Source organism: Salmo salar, unplaced genomic scaffold (assembly GCF_905237065.1).
Source record: "Salmo salar unplaced genomic scaffold, Ssal_v3.1, whole genome shotgun sequence".
NCBI lineage: Eukaryota > Metazoa > Chordata > Actinopteri > Salmoniformes > Salmonidae > Salmo > Salmo salar.
Genome location: NW_025548319.1, coordinates 92,501 through 107,500, shown reverse-complemented (window position 1 = coordinate 107,500; position 15,000 = coordinate 92,501). Strand labels below are relative to the sequence as shown.

The following is a 15,000-nucleotide window of genomic DNA, read 5'->3' as shown; positions in this document are numbered from 1 at the left end:
ATACACACCGACTTTACAGAACATTAGGAACACCTTCCTAATACTGAGTTACAGTGACTTTACAAAACATTAGGAACACCTTCCTAATACTGAGTTACACTGACTTTACAAAACATTAGGAACACCTTCCTAATACTGAGTTACACTGACTTTACAGAACATTAGGAACACCTTCCTAATACTGAGTTACACTGACTTTACAGAACATTAGGAACACCTTCCTAATACTGAGTTACACTGACTTTACAGAACATTAGGAACACCTTCCTAATACTGAGTTACACTGACTTTACAGAACATTAGGAACACCTTCCTAATACTGAGTTACACTGACTTTACAGAACATTAGGAACACCTTCCTAATACTGAGTTACACTGACTTTACAGAACATTAGGAACACCTTCCTAATACTGAGTTACACTGACTTTACAGAACATTAGGAACACCTTCCTAATACTGAGTTACACTGACTTTACAGAACATTAGGAACACCTTCCTAATACTGAGTTACACTGACTTTACAGAACATTAGGAACACCTTCCTAATACTGAGTTACACTGACTTTACTAAACATTAGGAACACCTTCCTAACACTGAGTGACACTGACTTTACTAAACATTAGGAACACCTTCCTAACACTGAGTTACACTGACTTTACTAAACATTAGGAACACCTTCCTAATACTGAGTTACACTGACTTTACAGAACATTAGGAACACCTTCCTAATACTGAGTTACACTGACTTTACTAAACATTAGGAACACCTTCCTAATACTGAGTTACACTGACTTTACAGAACATTAGGAACACCTTCCTAATACTGAGTTACACTGACTTTACTAAACATTAGGAACACCTTCCTAATACTGAGTTACACTGACTTTACAGAACATTAGGAACACCTTCCTAATACTGAGTTACAGTGACTTTACAGAACATTAGGAACACCTTCCTAATACTGAGTTACACTGACTTTACAGAACATTAGGAACACCTTCCTAATACTGAGTTACACTGACTTTACTAAACATTTGTTGAGCCCCCTTTTTGCCCTCAGAACAGCCTCCATTCATCGGGTCATGGACTCTACAAAGTGTTGAAAGCCGTTCCACAGGGATGCTGGTCCATGTTGACTCCAATACTTCCCCACAGTTGTGTCCAGTTGGCTGGATGTCCTTTAGGTGGTGGGACCATTCTGGATACACACGGGTAACTGATGAGCGTGGAAAAACCCGGCAGCGTTGCAGTTCTTGTCACAAACTGGTGCACCTGGCACCTCCTACCAGACCCCGTTCCAAAGGCAGTTAAATGTGTTCTCTTGCCCCGTTCACCCGTCTGAATCGTCTCAAGGCTTAAAAATCCTTCTTTCACCCGTCTCCTCCCCTTCATCTACACTGACTGAAGTGGATTTAACAGGTGACATCAGTAAGGGATCATATCTTTTCACCTGAATTCACCTGGTCAGTCTGTGTCGTGGAAATAGCAGGTGTTCCTAATGTTTTGTCCACTCAGTGTACTGAACATCCGTATCTGTTCTCTATCATTCCTCTTTCTAAAGACAACAGAGCAGATAAGGACCTTGGATGCTTGAAGCCAAAAGCCGGTTTCCTCTCGCGCTTCTCTGTCTGTCTCTGTCTCTGTCTCTGTCTCTGTCTCTCTCTCTCTCTCTCTCTCTCTCTCTCTCTCTCTCTCTGTCTCTGTCTCTCTCTGTCTCTCTGTCTGTCTCTGTCTCTGTCTCTCTCTCTCTGTCTCTCTCTCTCTCTCTCTCTCTCTCTTGTCTCTGTCTCTCTCTGTCTCTCTCTCTCTCTCTCTCTCTCTGTCTCTCTCTCTCTCTCTCTCTCTCTCTCTCTCTCTCTCTCTCTCTCTCTGTCTCTGTCTCTCTCTGTCTCTCTCTCTCTCTCTCTCTCTCTCTGTCTCTCTCTCTCTCTCTCTCTCTCTCTCTCTCTCTCTCTCTCTCTCTCTCTCTCTCTCTCTCTGTCTCTCTCTGTCTCTCTCTCTCTCTCTCTCTCTCTCTGTCTCTCTCTCTCTCTCTCTCTCTAATCTCTGTCTCTCTATCTGTCTCTGTCTCTGTCTCTCTCTCTCTGTCTCTCTCTCTCTCTCTCTCTCTCTCTCTCTCTCTGTCTCTGTCTCTCTCTGTCTCTCTCTCTCTCTCTCTCTGCTCCTGGCATTTAGAGAAAGAGATTTCTATGTAAATAACTTTCTCCCTTCTCTAGCTGTACAGCGCCTTCGGGAAAGTATACAGACCCCTTAACTTTTCCACATTTTGCTACGGTTTTTAGAAATTATTAAAAATACAAAAGTGAAATAATTCATTTACATAAGTATTCAGACTCTTTACTCAGTACTTTGTTGAAGCACCTTTGGCAGCGATTTACAGCCTCAAGTCTTCTTGGGTATGACGCTACAAGCTTGGCACACCTGTATTTGGGGAGTTTCTCCCATTCTTCTCTGCAGATCCTCTCAAGCTCTGTCAGGTTGGATGGGGAGCGTCGCTGCATTGCTATTTTCAGGTCTCTCCAGAGATGTTCGATCAGATCCAAGTCTGGGCTCTGGCTGGGCCACTCAAGGACATTGAGAGACTTGTCCTGAAGCCACTCCTGCGTTGTCTTGGCTGTGTGCTTAGGGTCGTTGTCCTGTTAGAAGGTGAACCTTCGCCCCAGTCTGAGGTCCTGAGCGCTCTGGAGCAGGTTTTCATCAAGGATCTTTGTTCTTTCCCTCGATCCTGACTAGTCTCCCAGTCCCTGCCCTGAAAAACATCCCCACGGCATGATGCATCCCCAGGGATGGTGCCAGGTTTCCTCCAGACGTGACGCTTGGCATTCAGGCCAAAGAATTCAATCTTGGTTTCATCAGACCAGAGAATCTTGTTTCTCATAGTCTGAGAGTCCTTTAGGTGCCTTTTGGCAAACTCCAAGCGGGCTGTCATGTGCCTTTTACTGAGGAGTGGCTTCCGTCTGGCCACGCTACCATAAAGGCCTGATTGGTGGAGTGCTGCAGAGATGGTTGTCCTTCTGGAAGGTTCTCCCATCTCCACAGAGGAACTCTGGAGCTCTGTTAGAGTGACCATCGGGTTCTTGGTCACCTCCCTGACCAAGGCCCTGCTCACCCGATTGGTCAGTTTGGCCGGGCGGACAGCTCTAGGAGTCTTGTTGGTTCCAAACTTCTTCCATTTAAGAATGATGGAGGCCACTGTGTTCTTGGGGACCTTCAATTCTGCAGAAATGTGTTGGTACCCTTCCCCAGATCTGTGCCTCGACACAATCCTGTCTCGGAGCTCTACGGACAATTCCTTCGACCTCATGGCTTGGTTTTTGCTCTGACATGCCCTGTGAACTGTGGGACCTTATATAGACAGGTGTGTGCCTTTCCAAATCATGTCCAATCAATTGAATTTACCACAGGTGGACTCCAATCAAGTTGTAGAAACATCTCAAAGATGATCAATGGGTCTGAAAACTTATGTAAATGAGGTATTTCTGTTTTTATTTGTAATACATTTGCATACACACAAAAAAATGTCGCACAATTAAAAGTTTGGACTTTCTCGTTATGGGGTATTGTGATGTCATTATGGGGTATTGTGATGTCATTATGGGGTATTGTGATGTCATTATGGGGTAGTGTGATGTCATTACGGGGTAGGGTGATGTCATTACGGGGTAGTGTGATGTCATCATGGGGTAGTGTGATGTCATCATGGGGGTAGTGTGATGTCATTATGGGGTAGTGTGATGTCATCATGGGGTAGTGTGTGTAGATCGATGAGGAAATGTTTTATTTAATCCATTTTAGAACGAGGCTGTAACGTAACAAAACGTGTAAAAAGTCAAGGGGTCTGAATACTTCCTGAATGTTCTGTATCTAGTCAGACAGTTATGTCAGTCATCCTCATTTCACACAGCTGTGATTTTACAGAGTGTGTCTGTGTGCGTGCTTTGCTAGGTGTGTGTGTGTGTGTAGGTAGGTTGCTAGGTGTGTGTGTGTAGGTAGGTTGCTAGGTGTGTGTATGTGTGTAGGTTGGTTGCTAGGTGTGTGTGTGTAGGTAGGTTGCTAGGTGTGTGCATGTGTGTAGGTTGGTTGCTAGGTGTGTGTGTGTGTAGGTAGGTTGCTAGGTGTGTGTGTAGGTGGGTTGCTAGGTGTATGTGTGTGTGTGTGTAGGTAGGTTGCTAGGTGTGTGTGTTGGTTGGTTGCTAGGTGTGTGTAGGTTGGTTGGTTGCTAGGTGTGTGTGTAGGTGGGTTGCTAGGTGTGTGTGTGTGTAGGTGGGTTGCTAGGTGTGTATGTGTTGGTGGGTTGCTAGGTGTGTGTGTGTAGATGGGTTGCTAGGTGTGTGTGTAGGTGGGTTGCTAGGTGTGTGTGTGTAGGTAGGTTGCTAGGTGTGTGTGTGTGTGTAGGTAGGTTGCTAGGTGTGTGTGTGTAGGTAGGTTGCTAGGTGTGTGTATGTGTGTAGGTTGGTTGCTAGGTGTGTGTGTGTAGGTAGGTTGCTAGGTGTGTGCATGTGTGTAGGTTGGTTGCTAGGTGTGTGTGTGTGTAGGTAGGTTGCTAGGTGTGTGTGTGTAGGTGGGTTGCTAGGTGTATGTGTGTGTGTGTGTAGGTAGGTTGCTAGGTGTGTGTGTAGGTTGGTTGCTAGGTGTGTGTAGGTTGGTTGGTTGCTAGGTGTGTGTGTGTAGGTGGGTTGCTAGGTGTGTGTGTGTGTAGGTGGGTTGCTAGGTGTGTATGTGTTGGTGGGTTGCTAGGTGTGTGTGTGTGTAGATGGGTTGCTAGGTGTGTGTGTAGGTGGGTTGCTAGGTGTGTGTGTGTAGGTTGGTTGCTAGGTGTGTGTGTGTGTAGGTGGGTTGCTAGGTGTGTGTGTGTGTAGGTTGGTTGCTAGGTGTGTGTGTGTAGGTTGGTTGCTAGGTGTGTGTGTGTGTGTGTGTAGGTTGGTTGCTAGGTGTGTGTGTGTAGGTTGGTTGGTTGCTAGGTGTGTGTGTAGGTGGGTTGCTAGGTGTGTGTGTAGGTGGGTTGCTAGGTGTGTGTGTAGGTGGGTTGCTAGGTGTGTGTGTAGGTGGGTTGCTAGGTGTGTGTAGGTTGGTTGCTAGGTGTGTGTGTGTAGGTAGGTTGCTAGGTGTGTGTATGTGTGTAGGTTGGTTGCTAGGTGTGTGTGTGTGTAGGTAGGTTGCTAGGTGTGTGTGTAGGTGGGTTGCTAGGTGTATGTGTGTGTGTGTGTAGGTAGGTTGCTAGGTGTGTGTGTAGGTTGGTTGCTAGGTGTGTGTAGGTTGTTTGGTTGCTAGGTGTGTGTGTGTAGGTGGGTTGCTAGGTGTGTGTAGGTGGGTTGCTAGGTGTGTGTGTGTGTGTATATGGGTTGCTAGGTGTGTGTGTGTAGGTGGGTTGCTAGGTGTGTGTGTGTAGGTTGGTTGCTAGGTGTGTGTGTGTAGGTGGGTTGCTAGGTGTGTGTGTGTGTAGGTTGGTTGCTAGGTGTGTGTGTGTAGGTTGGTTGCTAGGTGTGTGTGTGTAGGTTGGTTGCTAGGTGTGTGTGTGTGTGTGTGTAGGTTGGTTGCTAGGTGTGTGTGTGTAGGTTGGTTGGTTGCTAGGTGTGTGTAGGTGGGTTGCTAGGTGTGTGTGTAGGTGGGTTGCTAGGTGTGTGTGTGTAGGTGGGTTGCTAGGTGTGTGTGTAGGTGGGTTGCTAGGTGTGTGTGTGTAGGTGGGTTGCTAGGTGTGTGTGTAGGTTGGTTGCTAGGTGTGTGTGTGTGTGTAGGTGGGTTGCTAGGTGTGTGTGTGTGTGATCTTACATCTCTGTGATGGTCTCAGGCAGGTTACCAGGTATCTCAGTCAGACTCTTCCCTCTACAGTCCACGATGTTGTTACTGCAGGTACACGACTCAGGACACTGGAGGACACTGCAGGAGGGGGACGACTGGTGGCCTACGCACACACACACACACACACACACACACAGGAATGCACGCATAGAGAGATGAAGCAGCAATAAATACATATTTGACAGAGAAATTAAAAGGCTTTGTGATGCTGAACAATGTGAATATACACACATATACTAAATACACACACAGTAAAGCTAACTTGTGGGGATATAGAAATAAGTCCCATTCAAAAACCTATTTTCCTAACCCTAACCCTAACCCTAGCTCCTAACCCTAGCTCCTAACCCTAAACCTAGCTCCTAACCCTAGCTCCCAACCCTAGCTCCTAACCCTAGCTCCTATCGCTAGCTCCTAACCCTAGCTCCTAATCCTAGCTCCTAACCCTAGCTCCTAACCCTAACCCTAGCTCCTAACCCTAACCCTAGCTCCTAACCCTAGCTCCTAACCCTAGCTCCTAGCTCCTAACCCTAACCCTAGCTCCTAACCCTAACCCTAGCTCCTAACCCTAGCTCCTAACCCTAGCTCCTAACCCTAGCTCCTAGTTCCTAACCCTAACTCCTATCCATAGCTCCTAACCCTAGCTCCTAACCCTAGCTCCTAACCCTAGCTCCTAACCCTAACCCTAGCTCCTAACCCTAACCCTAGCTCCTAACCCTAGCTCCTAACCCTAGCTCCTAGCTCCTAACCCTAACCCTAGCTCCTAACCCTAACCCTAGCTCCTAACCCTAGCTCCTAACCCTAGCTCCTAACTCTAGCTCCTAGTTCCTAACCCTAACTCCTATCCATAGCTCCTAACCCTAGCTCCTAACCCTAGCTCCTAACCCTAGCTCCTAAACATAACCCTAGCTCCTAACCCTAGTTCCTAACCCTAACCCTAGCTCCTAACCCTATCTCCTAGCCCCTAACCCTAGCTCCTAACCCTATCCCTAGCTCCTAACCCTAGCTCCTAACCCTAGCTCCTAACCCTAACCCTAGCTCCTAACCCTAACCCTAGCTCCTAACCCTAACCCTAGCTCCTAACCCTAGCTCCTAACCCTAGCTCCTAGTTCCTAACCCTAGCTCCTAACCCTAACTCCTATCCCTAGCTCCTAACCCTAGTTCCTAACCCTAGCTCCTAACCCTAGCTCCTAACCCTAGCTCCTAAACCTAGCCCCTAACCCTAGCTCCTAACCCTAGCTCCTAACCCTAACCCTAGCTCCTAACCCTAGCTCCTAACCCTAGCTCCTAACCCTAGTTCCTAACCCTATCTCCTAGCCCCTAACCCTAGCTCCTAACCCTAACCCTAGTTCCTAACCCTAACCCTAGCTCCTAACCCTAACCCTAGCTCCTAACCCTAGCTCCTAACCCTAGCTCCTAACCCTAACCCTAGCTCCTAACCCTAGTTCCTAACCCTAACCCTAGCTCCTAACCCTAGCTCCTAACCCTAGCTCCTAACCCTAGTTCCTAACCCTAACCCTAGCTCCTAACCCTATCTCCTAGCCCCTAACCCTAGCTCCTAACCCTAACCCTAGCTCCTAACCCTAGCTCCTAACCCTAGCTCCTAACCCTAACCCTAACCCTAACCCTAACCCTAGTTCCTAACCCTAACCCTAGCTCCTAACCCTATCTCCTAGCCCCTAACACTAGCTCCTAAACCTAGCTCCTAACCCTATCCCTAGCTCCTAACCCTAGCTCCTAACCCTAGCTCCTAACCCTAGCCCCTAACCCTAGCTCCTAACCCTAGCTACTAACCCTAACCCTAGCTCCTAACCCTAGCTCCTAACCCTAGCTTCTAACCCTAGCTCCTAACCCTAACACTAGCTCCTAACCCTAACCCTAGATCCTAAACCTAGCTCCTAACCCTAACCCTAGCTCTTAACCCTAGCTCCTAACTCTAGCTCCTAACCCTAGCTCCTAACCCTATCCCTAACCCTATCCCTAGCTCCTAACTCTAGATCCTAACCCTAACCCTAACTCTAGCTCCTAACCCTAGCTCCTAACCCTAACCCTAGCTCCTAACCCTAGCTCCAAACCCTAACCCTAGCTCCTAACCCTAGCTCCTAACCCTAGCTCCTAACCCTAACCCTAGCTCCTAACCCTAACACTAGCTCCTAACCCTAACCCTAGATCCTAACCCTAGCTCCTAACCCTAACCCTAGCTCTTAACCCTAGCTCCTAACTCTAGCTCCTAACCCTAGCTCCTAACCCTAGCTCCTAACCCTATCCCTAGCTCCTAACTCTAGATCCTAACCCTAACCCTAACTCTAGCTCCTAACCCTAGCTCCTAACCCTAACCCTAGCTCCTAACCCTAGCTCCAAACCCTAACCCTAGCTCCTAACCCTAGCTCCTAACCCTAGCTCCTAACCCTAACCCTAGCTCCTAACCCTAGCTCCTAACCCTAACCCTAGCTCCTAACCCTATCCCTAGCTCCTAACCCTATCCCTAGCTCCTAACCCTAACCCTAGCTCCTAACCCTAGCTCCTAACCCTAGCTCCTAACCCAAGCTCCTAACCCTAGCCCTAACCCTATCCCTAGCTCCTAACTCTAGATCCTAACCCTAACCCTAGCTCCTAACCCTAGCTCCTAACCCTAACCCTAGTTCCTAACCCTAACCCTAGCTCCTAACCCTATCTCCTAGCCCCTAACCCTAGCTCCTAACCCTAGCTCCTAACCCTAGCTCCTAACCCTAGATCCTAACCCTAACCCTAACCCTAGCTCCTAACCCTATCTCCTAACCCTAGCTCCTAACCCTAACCCTAGCTCCTAACCCTAGCTCCTAACCCTAGCTCCTAACCCTAGCTCCTAACCCTAGCTCCTAACCCTATCCCTAGCTCCTAACTCTAGATCCTAACCCTAACCCTAACCCTAACTCTACCTCCTAAGTCCTAGCTCCTAACCCTAGCTCCTAACCCTAACCCTAGCTCCTAACCCTAACCCTAACTCCTAACCCTAGCTCCTAACCCTATCCCTAGCTCCTAACCATAACCCTAGCTCCTAACCCTAGCTCCTAACCCTAGCTCCAAACCCTAACCCTAACTCCTAACCCTAGCTCCTAACCCTATCCCTAGCTCCTAACCCTAACCCTAGCTCCTAACCCTAACCCTAGCTCCTAACCCTAGCTCCAAACCCTAACCCTAGCTCCTAACCCTAGCTCATAACCCTAGCTCCTAACCCTAACCCTAGCTCCTAACCCTAGCTCCTAACCCTAACCCTAGCTCCTAACCCTAGCTCCTAACCCTATCCCTAGCTCCTAACCCTATCCCTAGCTCCTAACCCTAACCCTAGCTCCTAACCCTAGCTCCTAACCCTAGCTCCTAACCCTAGATCCTAACCCTAACCCCTAACCCTATCCCTAGCTCCTAACTCTAGATCCTAACCCTAACCCTAGCTCCTAACCCTATCTCCTAGCCCCTAACCCTAGCTCCTAACCATATCCCTAGCTCCTAACTCTAGATCCTAACCCTAACCCTAGCTCCTAACCCTAGCTCCTAACCCTAGCTCCTAACCCTATCCCTAGCTCCTAACCCTAGCTTCTAACCCTAGCTCCCTAGCTCCTAACCCTATCCCTAGCTCCTAACCCTATCCCTAGCTCCTAACCCTATCCCTAGCTCCTAACCCTAACCCTAGCTCCTAACCCTAGCTCCTATCCCTAGCTCCTAACCCTAGCTCCTAACCCTATCCCTAGCTCCTAACCCTAGCTCCTAACCCTAGCTCCTAACCCTATCCCTGGCTCCTAACCCTAGCTCCTATCCCTAGCTCCTAACCCTAACCCTAGCTCCTAACCCTAGCTCCTAACCCTAGCTCCTAACCCTAGCTCCTAACCCTAGCTACTAACCCTAGCTCCTAACCGTAACCCTAGCTCCTAACCCTAACCCTAGATCCTAACCCTAGCTCCTAACCCTAACCCTAGCTCTTAACCCTAGCTCCTAACTCTAGCTCCTAACCCTAGCTCCTAACCCTAGCTCCTAACCCTATCCCTAGCTCCTAACTCTAGATCCTAACCCTAGCTCCTAACCCTAGCTCCTAACACTAGCCCCTAACCCTACCCCTAGCTCCTAACTCTAGATCCTAACCCTAACCCTAGCTCCTAACCCTATCTCCTAGCCCCTAACCCTAGCTCCTAACCCTATCCCTAGCTCTTAACCCTAGCTCCTAACCCTAACCCTAGCTCCTAACCCTAGCTCCTAACCCTAGCTCCTAACCCTAGCTCCTAACCCTAGCCCCTAACCCTATCCCTAGCTCCTAACTCTAGATCCTAACCCTAACCCTAGCTCCTAACCCTAACCCTAGCTCCTAACCCTAGCTCCAAACCCTAACCCTAGCTCCTAACCCTAGCTCCTAACCCTAACCCTAGCTCCTAACCCTAGCTCCTAACCCTAACCCTAGCTCCTAACCCTAGCTCCTAACCCTATCCCTAGCTCCTAACCCTATCCCTAGCTCCTAACCCTAACCCTAGCTCCTAACCCTAGCTCCTAACCCTAGCTCCTAACACTAGCCCCTAACCCTACCCCTAGCTCCTAACTCTAGATCCTAACCCTAACCCTAGCTCCTAACCCTATCTCCTAGCCCCTAACCCTAGCTCCTAACCCTATCCCTAGCTCCTAACTCTAGATCCTAACCCTAACCCTAGCTCCTAACCCATACTCTTAACCCTAAACCCTAGCTCCTAACCCTAGTTCCTAACCCTAGTTCCTAACCCTAGTTCCTAACCCTAGCCCCTAACCCTAGCCCCTAACCCTAGCTCCTAACCCTAGCTCCTAGCCCCTAACCCTACCTCCTAACCCTAGCTCCTAACCCTAGCTCCTAACCCTATCCCTAGCTCCTAACCCTAGCTCCTAACCCTAGCTCCCTAGCTCCTAACCCTATCTCTAGCTCCTAACCCTATCCCTAGCTCCTAACCCTAGCTCCTAACCCTATCCCTAGCTCCTAACCCTAACCCTAGCTCCTAACCCTAGCTCCTATCCCCAGCTCCTAACCCTAGCTCCTAACCCTATCCCTAGCTCCTAACCCTAGCTCCTAACCCTATCCCTAGCTCCTAACCCTAGCTCCTATCCCTAGCTCCTAACCCTAACCCTAGCTCCTAACCCTAGCTCCTAACCCTAGTTCCTAACCCTAGCTCCTAACCCTAGCTCCTAACCCTAACCCTAACCCTAGCTCCTAACCCTAACCCTAGCTCCTAACCCTAACCCTAACCCTTGCTCCTAAGCCTAATCCTAGATCCTAACCCTAGCTCCTAACCCTATCCCTAGCTCCTAACCCTAGCTCCCTAGCTCCTAACCCTATCCCTAGCTCCTAACCCTAGCTCCTAACCCTAGCTCCTAACCCTATCCCTAGCTCCTAACCCTAGCTCCTAACCCTAGCTCCTAACCCTATCCCTAGCTCCTAACCCTAGCTCCTAACCCTAGTACCTAAACCTAGCTCCTAACCCTAACCCTATCCCTAACCCTATCCCTAGCTCCTAACCCTAACCCTAGCTCCTAACCCTAGCTCCTATCCCTAGCTCCTAACCCTAGCTCCTAACCCTAACCCTAACCCGAGCTCCTAAACCTAGCTCCTAACCCTAGCTCCTAACCCTAGCTCCTAACCCTAACCCTAGCTCCTAACCCTAACCCTAACCCTAGCTCCTAACCCTAGCTCCTAACCCTAGCTCCTAACCCTAGCTCCTAACCCTATCCCTAGCTCCTAACCCTAGCTCCTAACCCTAACCCTAGCTCCTAACCCTAGCTCCTAACCCTATCTCCTAGCTCCTAACTCTAGATCCTAACCCTAACCCTAGCTCCTAACCCTAGCTCCTAACCCTATCCCTAGCTCCTAACCCTAGCTCCTAACCCTAGCTCCCTAGCTCCTAACCCTATCTCTAGCTCCTAACCCTATCCCTAGCTCCTAACCCTAGCTCCTAACCCTATCCCTAGCTCCTAACCCTAACCCTAGCCCCTAACCCTAGCTCCTAACCCTAGTTCCTAACCCTAGCTCCTAACCCTAGCTCCTAACCTTAGCTCCTAACCCTATCCCTAGCTCCTAACCCTAGCTCCTAACCCTAGCTCCTACCCTAGCTCCTAACCCTATCTCCTAGCTCCTAACTCTAGATCCTAACCCTAACCCTAGCTCCTAACCCTAGCTCCTAACCCTAGCTCCTAACCCTATCCCTAGCTCCTAACCCTAGCTCCTAACCCTAGCTCCCTAGCTCCTAACCCTATCTCTAGCTCCTAACCCTATCCCTAGCTCCTAACCCTAGCTCCTAACCCTATCCCTAGCTCCTAACCCTAACCCTAGCTCCTAACCCTAACCCTAGCTCCTAAGCCTAATCCTAGCTCCTATCCCTAGCTCCTTACCCTATCCCTAGCTCCTAACCCTAGCTCCTAACCCTAGCTCCTAACCCTATCCCTAGCTCCTAACCCTAACCCTAGCTCCTAAGCCTAATCCTAGCTCCTAACCCTAGCTCCTAACCCTATCCCTAGCTCCTAACCGTAGCTCCTAACCCTAGCTCCCGAGCTCCTAACCCTATCCCTAGCTCCTAACCCTATCCCTAGCTCCTAACACTAGCTCCTAACCCGATCCCTATCCCTAGCTCCTAACCCTAACCCTAGCTCCTAACCCTAGCTCCTATTCCTAGCTCCTAACCCTAGCTCCTAACCCTAGCTCCTAACCCTAGTTCCTAAACTTAGCTCCTAACCCTAACCCTAGCTCCTAACCCTAGCTCCTAACCCTAGCTCCTAACCCTAACCCTAACCCGAGCTCCTAAACCTAGCTCCTAACCCTAGCTCCTAACCCTAGCTCCTAACACTAACCCTAGCTCCTAACCCTAACCCTAACCCTAACCCTAGCTCCTAACCCTAGTTCCTAACCCTAGCTCCTAACCCTAGCTCCTAACCCTAACCCTAGCTCCTAACCCTAGCTCCTAACCCTAGCTCCTAACCCTAACCCTAGCTCCTAACCCTAGCTCCTAACCCTAACCCTAGCTCCTAACCCTAGCTCCTAACCCTAGCTCCTAGTTCCTAACCCTAGTTCCTAACCCTAACCCTAGCTCCTAACCCTAACCCTAGCTCCTAACCCTAACGCTAGCTCCTAACCCTAACCCCTAACCCTAGCTCCTAACCCTAGCTCCTAACCCTAGTTCCTAACCCTAACCCTAGCTCCTAACCCTATCTCCTAGCCCCTATCCCTAGCTCCTAACACTAACCCTAGTTCCTAACCCTAACCCTAGCTCCTAACCCTAGCTCCTAACCCTAGCTCCTAACCCTAACCCTAGCTCCTAACCCTAGCTCCTAGCCCCTAACCCTAGCTCCTAACCCTAGCTCCTAACCCTAACCCTAACCCTAACCCTAGCTCCTAACCCTAACCCTGGCTCCTAACCCTAGCTCCTAACCCTAGCTCCTAACCCTAACCCTAGCTCCTAACCCTAGCTCCTAACCCTAACCCTAGCTCCTAACCCTAGCTCCTAAATCTAGCCCCTAACACTAGCTCCTAACCCTAGCTCTTAACCCTAGCTCCTAGCTCCTAACCCTAGCTCCTAACCCTAGCTCCTAGTTCCTAACCCTAACCCTAGCTCCTAACCCTAACCCTAGCTCCTAACCCTATCTCCTAGCCCCTAACCCTAGCTCCTAACACTATCCCTAGTTCCTAACCCTAACCCTAGCTCCTAACCCTAGCTCCTAACCCTAGCTCCTAACCCTAACCCTAGCTCCTAACCCTAGCTCCTAGCCCCTAACCCTAGCTCCTAACCCTAACCCTAGCTCCTAACCCTAACCCTAACCCTAGCTCCTAGCCCCTAACTCTAGCTCCTAACCCTAACCCTAGCTCCTAACCCTAGCTCCTAGCCCCTAACCCTAGCTCCTAAACCTAACCCTAGCTCCTAACCCTAGCTCCTAACCCTAACCCTAGCTCATAACCCTAGCTCCTAACCCTAACCCTAGCTCCTAACCCTAGCTCCTAACCCTAACCCTAGTTCCTAACCCTAACCCTAGCTCCTAAACCTAGCTCCTAACCCTAGCTCCTAACCCTAACCCTAGCTCCTAGCCCCTAACCCTAGCTCCTAACCCTAACCCTAGCTCCTAACCCTAGCTCCTAACCCTAACCCTAGCTCCTAACCCTAACCCTAGCCCCTAACCCTAGCTCCTATCACTAACCCTAGCTCCTAACCCTAGCTCCTAACCCTAACCCTAGCTCCTAACCCTAGCTCCTAACCCTAACCCTAGCTCCTAAACCTAGCTCCTAACCCTAGCTCCTATCCCTAACCCTAGCTCCTAACCCTAGCTCCTAACCCTATCCCTAGCTCCTAACCCGAGCTCCTAACCCTAGCTCCTAACCCTATCCCTAGCTCCTAACCCTAACCCTAACCCTAGCTCCTAAGCCTAATCCTAGCTCCTAACCCTAGCTCCTAACCCTATCCCTAGCTCCTAACCCTAGCTCCTAACCCTAACCCTAATTCCTAACCCTAACCCTAGCTCCTAAACCTAGCTCCTAACCCTAGCTCCTAACCCTAACCCTAGCTCCTAGCCCCTAACCCTAGCTCCTAACCCTAACCCTAGCTCCTAACCCTAGCTCCTAACCCTAACCCTAGCTCCTAACCCTTGCTCCTAACCCTAACCCTAGCCCCTAACCCTAGCTCCTATCCCTAACCCTAGCTCCTAACCCTAGCTCCTAACCCTAACCCTAGCTCCTAACCCTAGCTCCTAACCCTAACCCTAGCCCCTAACCCTAGCTCCTATCCCTAACCCTAGCTCCTAACCCTAGCTCCTAACCCTAACCCTAGCTCCTAACCCTAGCTCCTAACTCTAACCCTAGCTCCTAACCCTATCCCTAGCTCCTAACCCTAGCTCCTAACCCTAGCTCCTAACCCTATCCCTAGCTCCTAACCCTAACCCTAACCCTAGCTCCTAAGCCTAATCCTAGCTCCTAACCCTAGCTCCTAACCCTATCCCTAGCTCCTAACCCTAGCTCCTAACCCTAGCTCCCGAGCTCCTAACCCTATCCCTAGCTCCTAACCCTATCCCTAGCTCCTAACCCTATCCCTATCCCTAGCTCCTAACCCTAACCCTAGCTCCTAACCCTAGCTCCTATCCCTAGCTCCTAACCCTTGCTCCTAACCCTAGCTCCTATCCCTAGCTCCTAACCCTAGTTCCTAAACCTAGCTCCTAACCCTAACCCTATCCCTAA

The 15,000-nt window shown here is 49.7% G+C and overlaps 1 protein-coding gene across 1 annotated transcript in view; it reads right to left on the bottom strand.

The window, feature by feature from the left end:
- LOC123724025 (slit homolog 2 protein-like) overlaps positions 1 to 15,000 on the bottom strand; it is a gene marked incomplete at its 5' end in the record, with an annotated part of 168,906 nt that overhangs the window by 70,877 nt on the left and 83,029 nt on the right. The window contains 1 exon segment of the mRNA XM_045712225.1: positions 5,772 to 5,904. Coding sequence (XP_045568181.1) covers positions 5,772 to 5,904 — 133 coding nt within the window.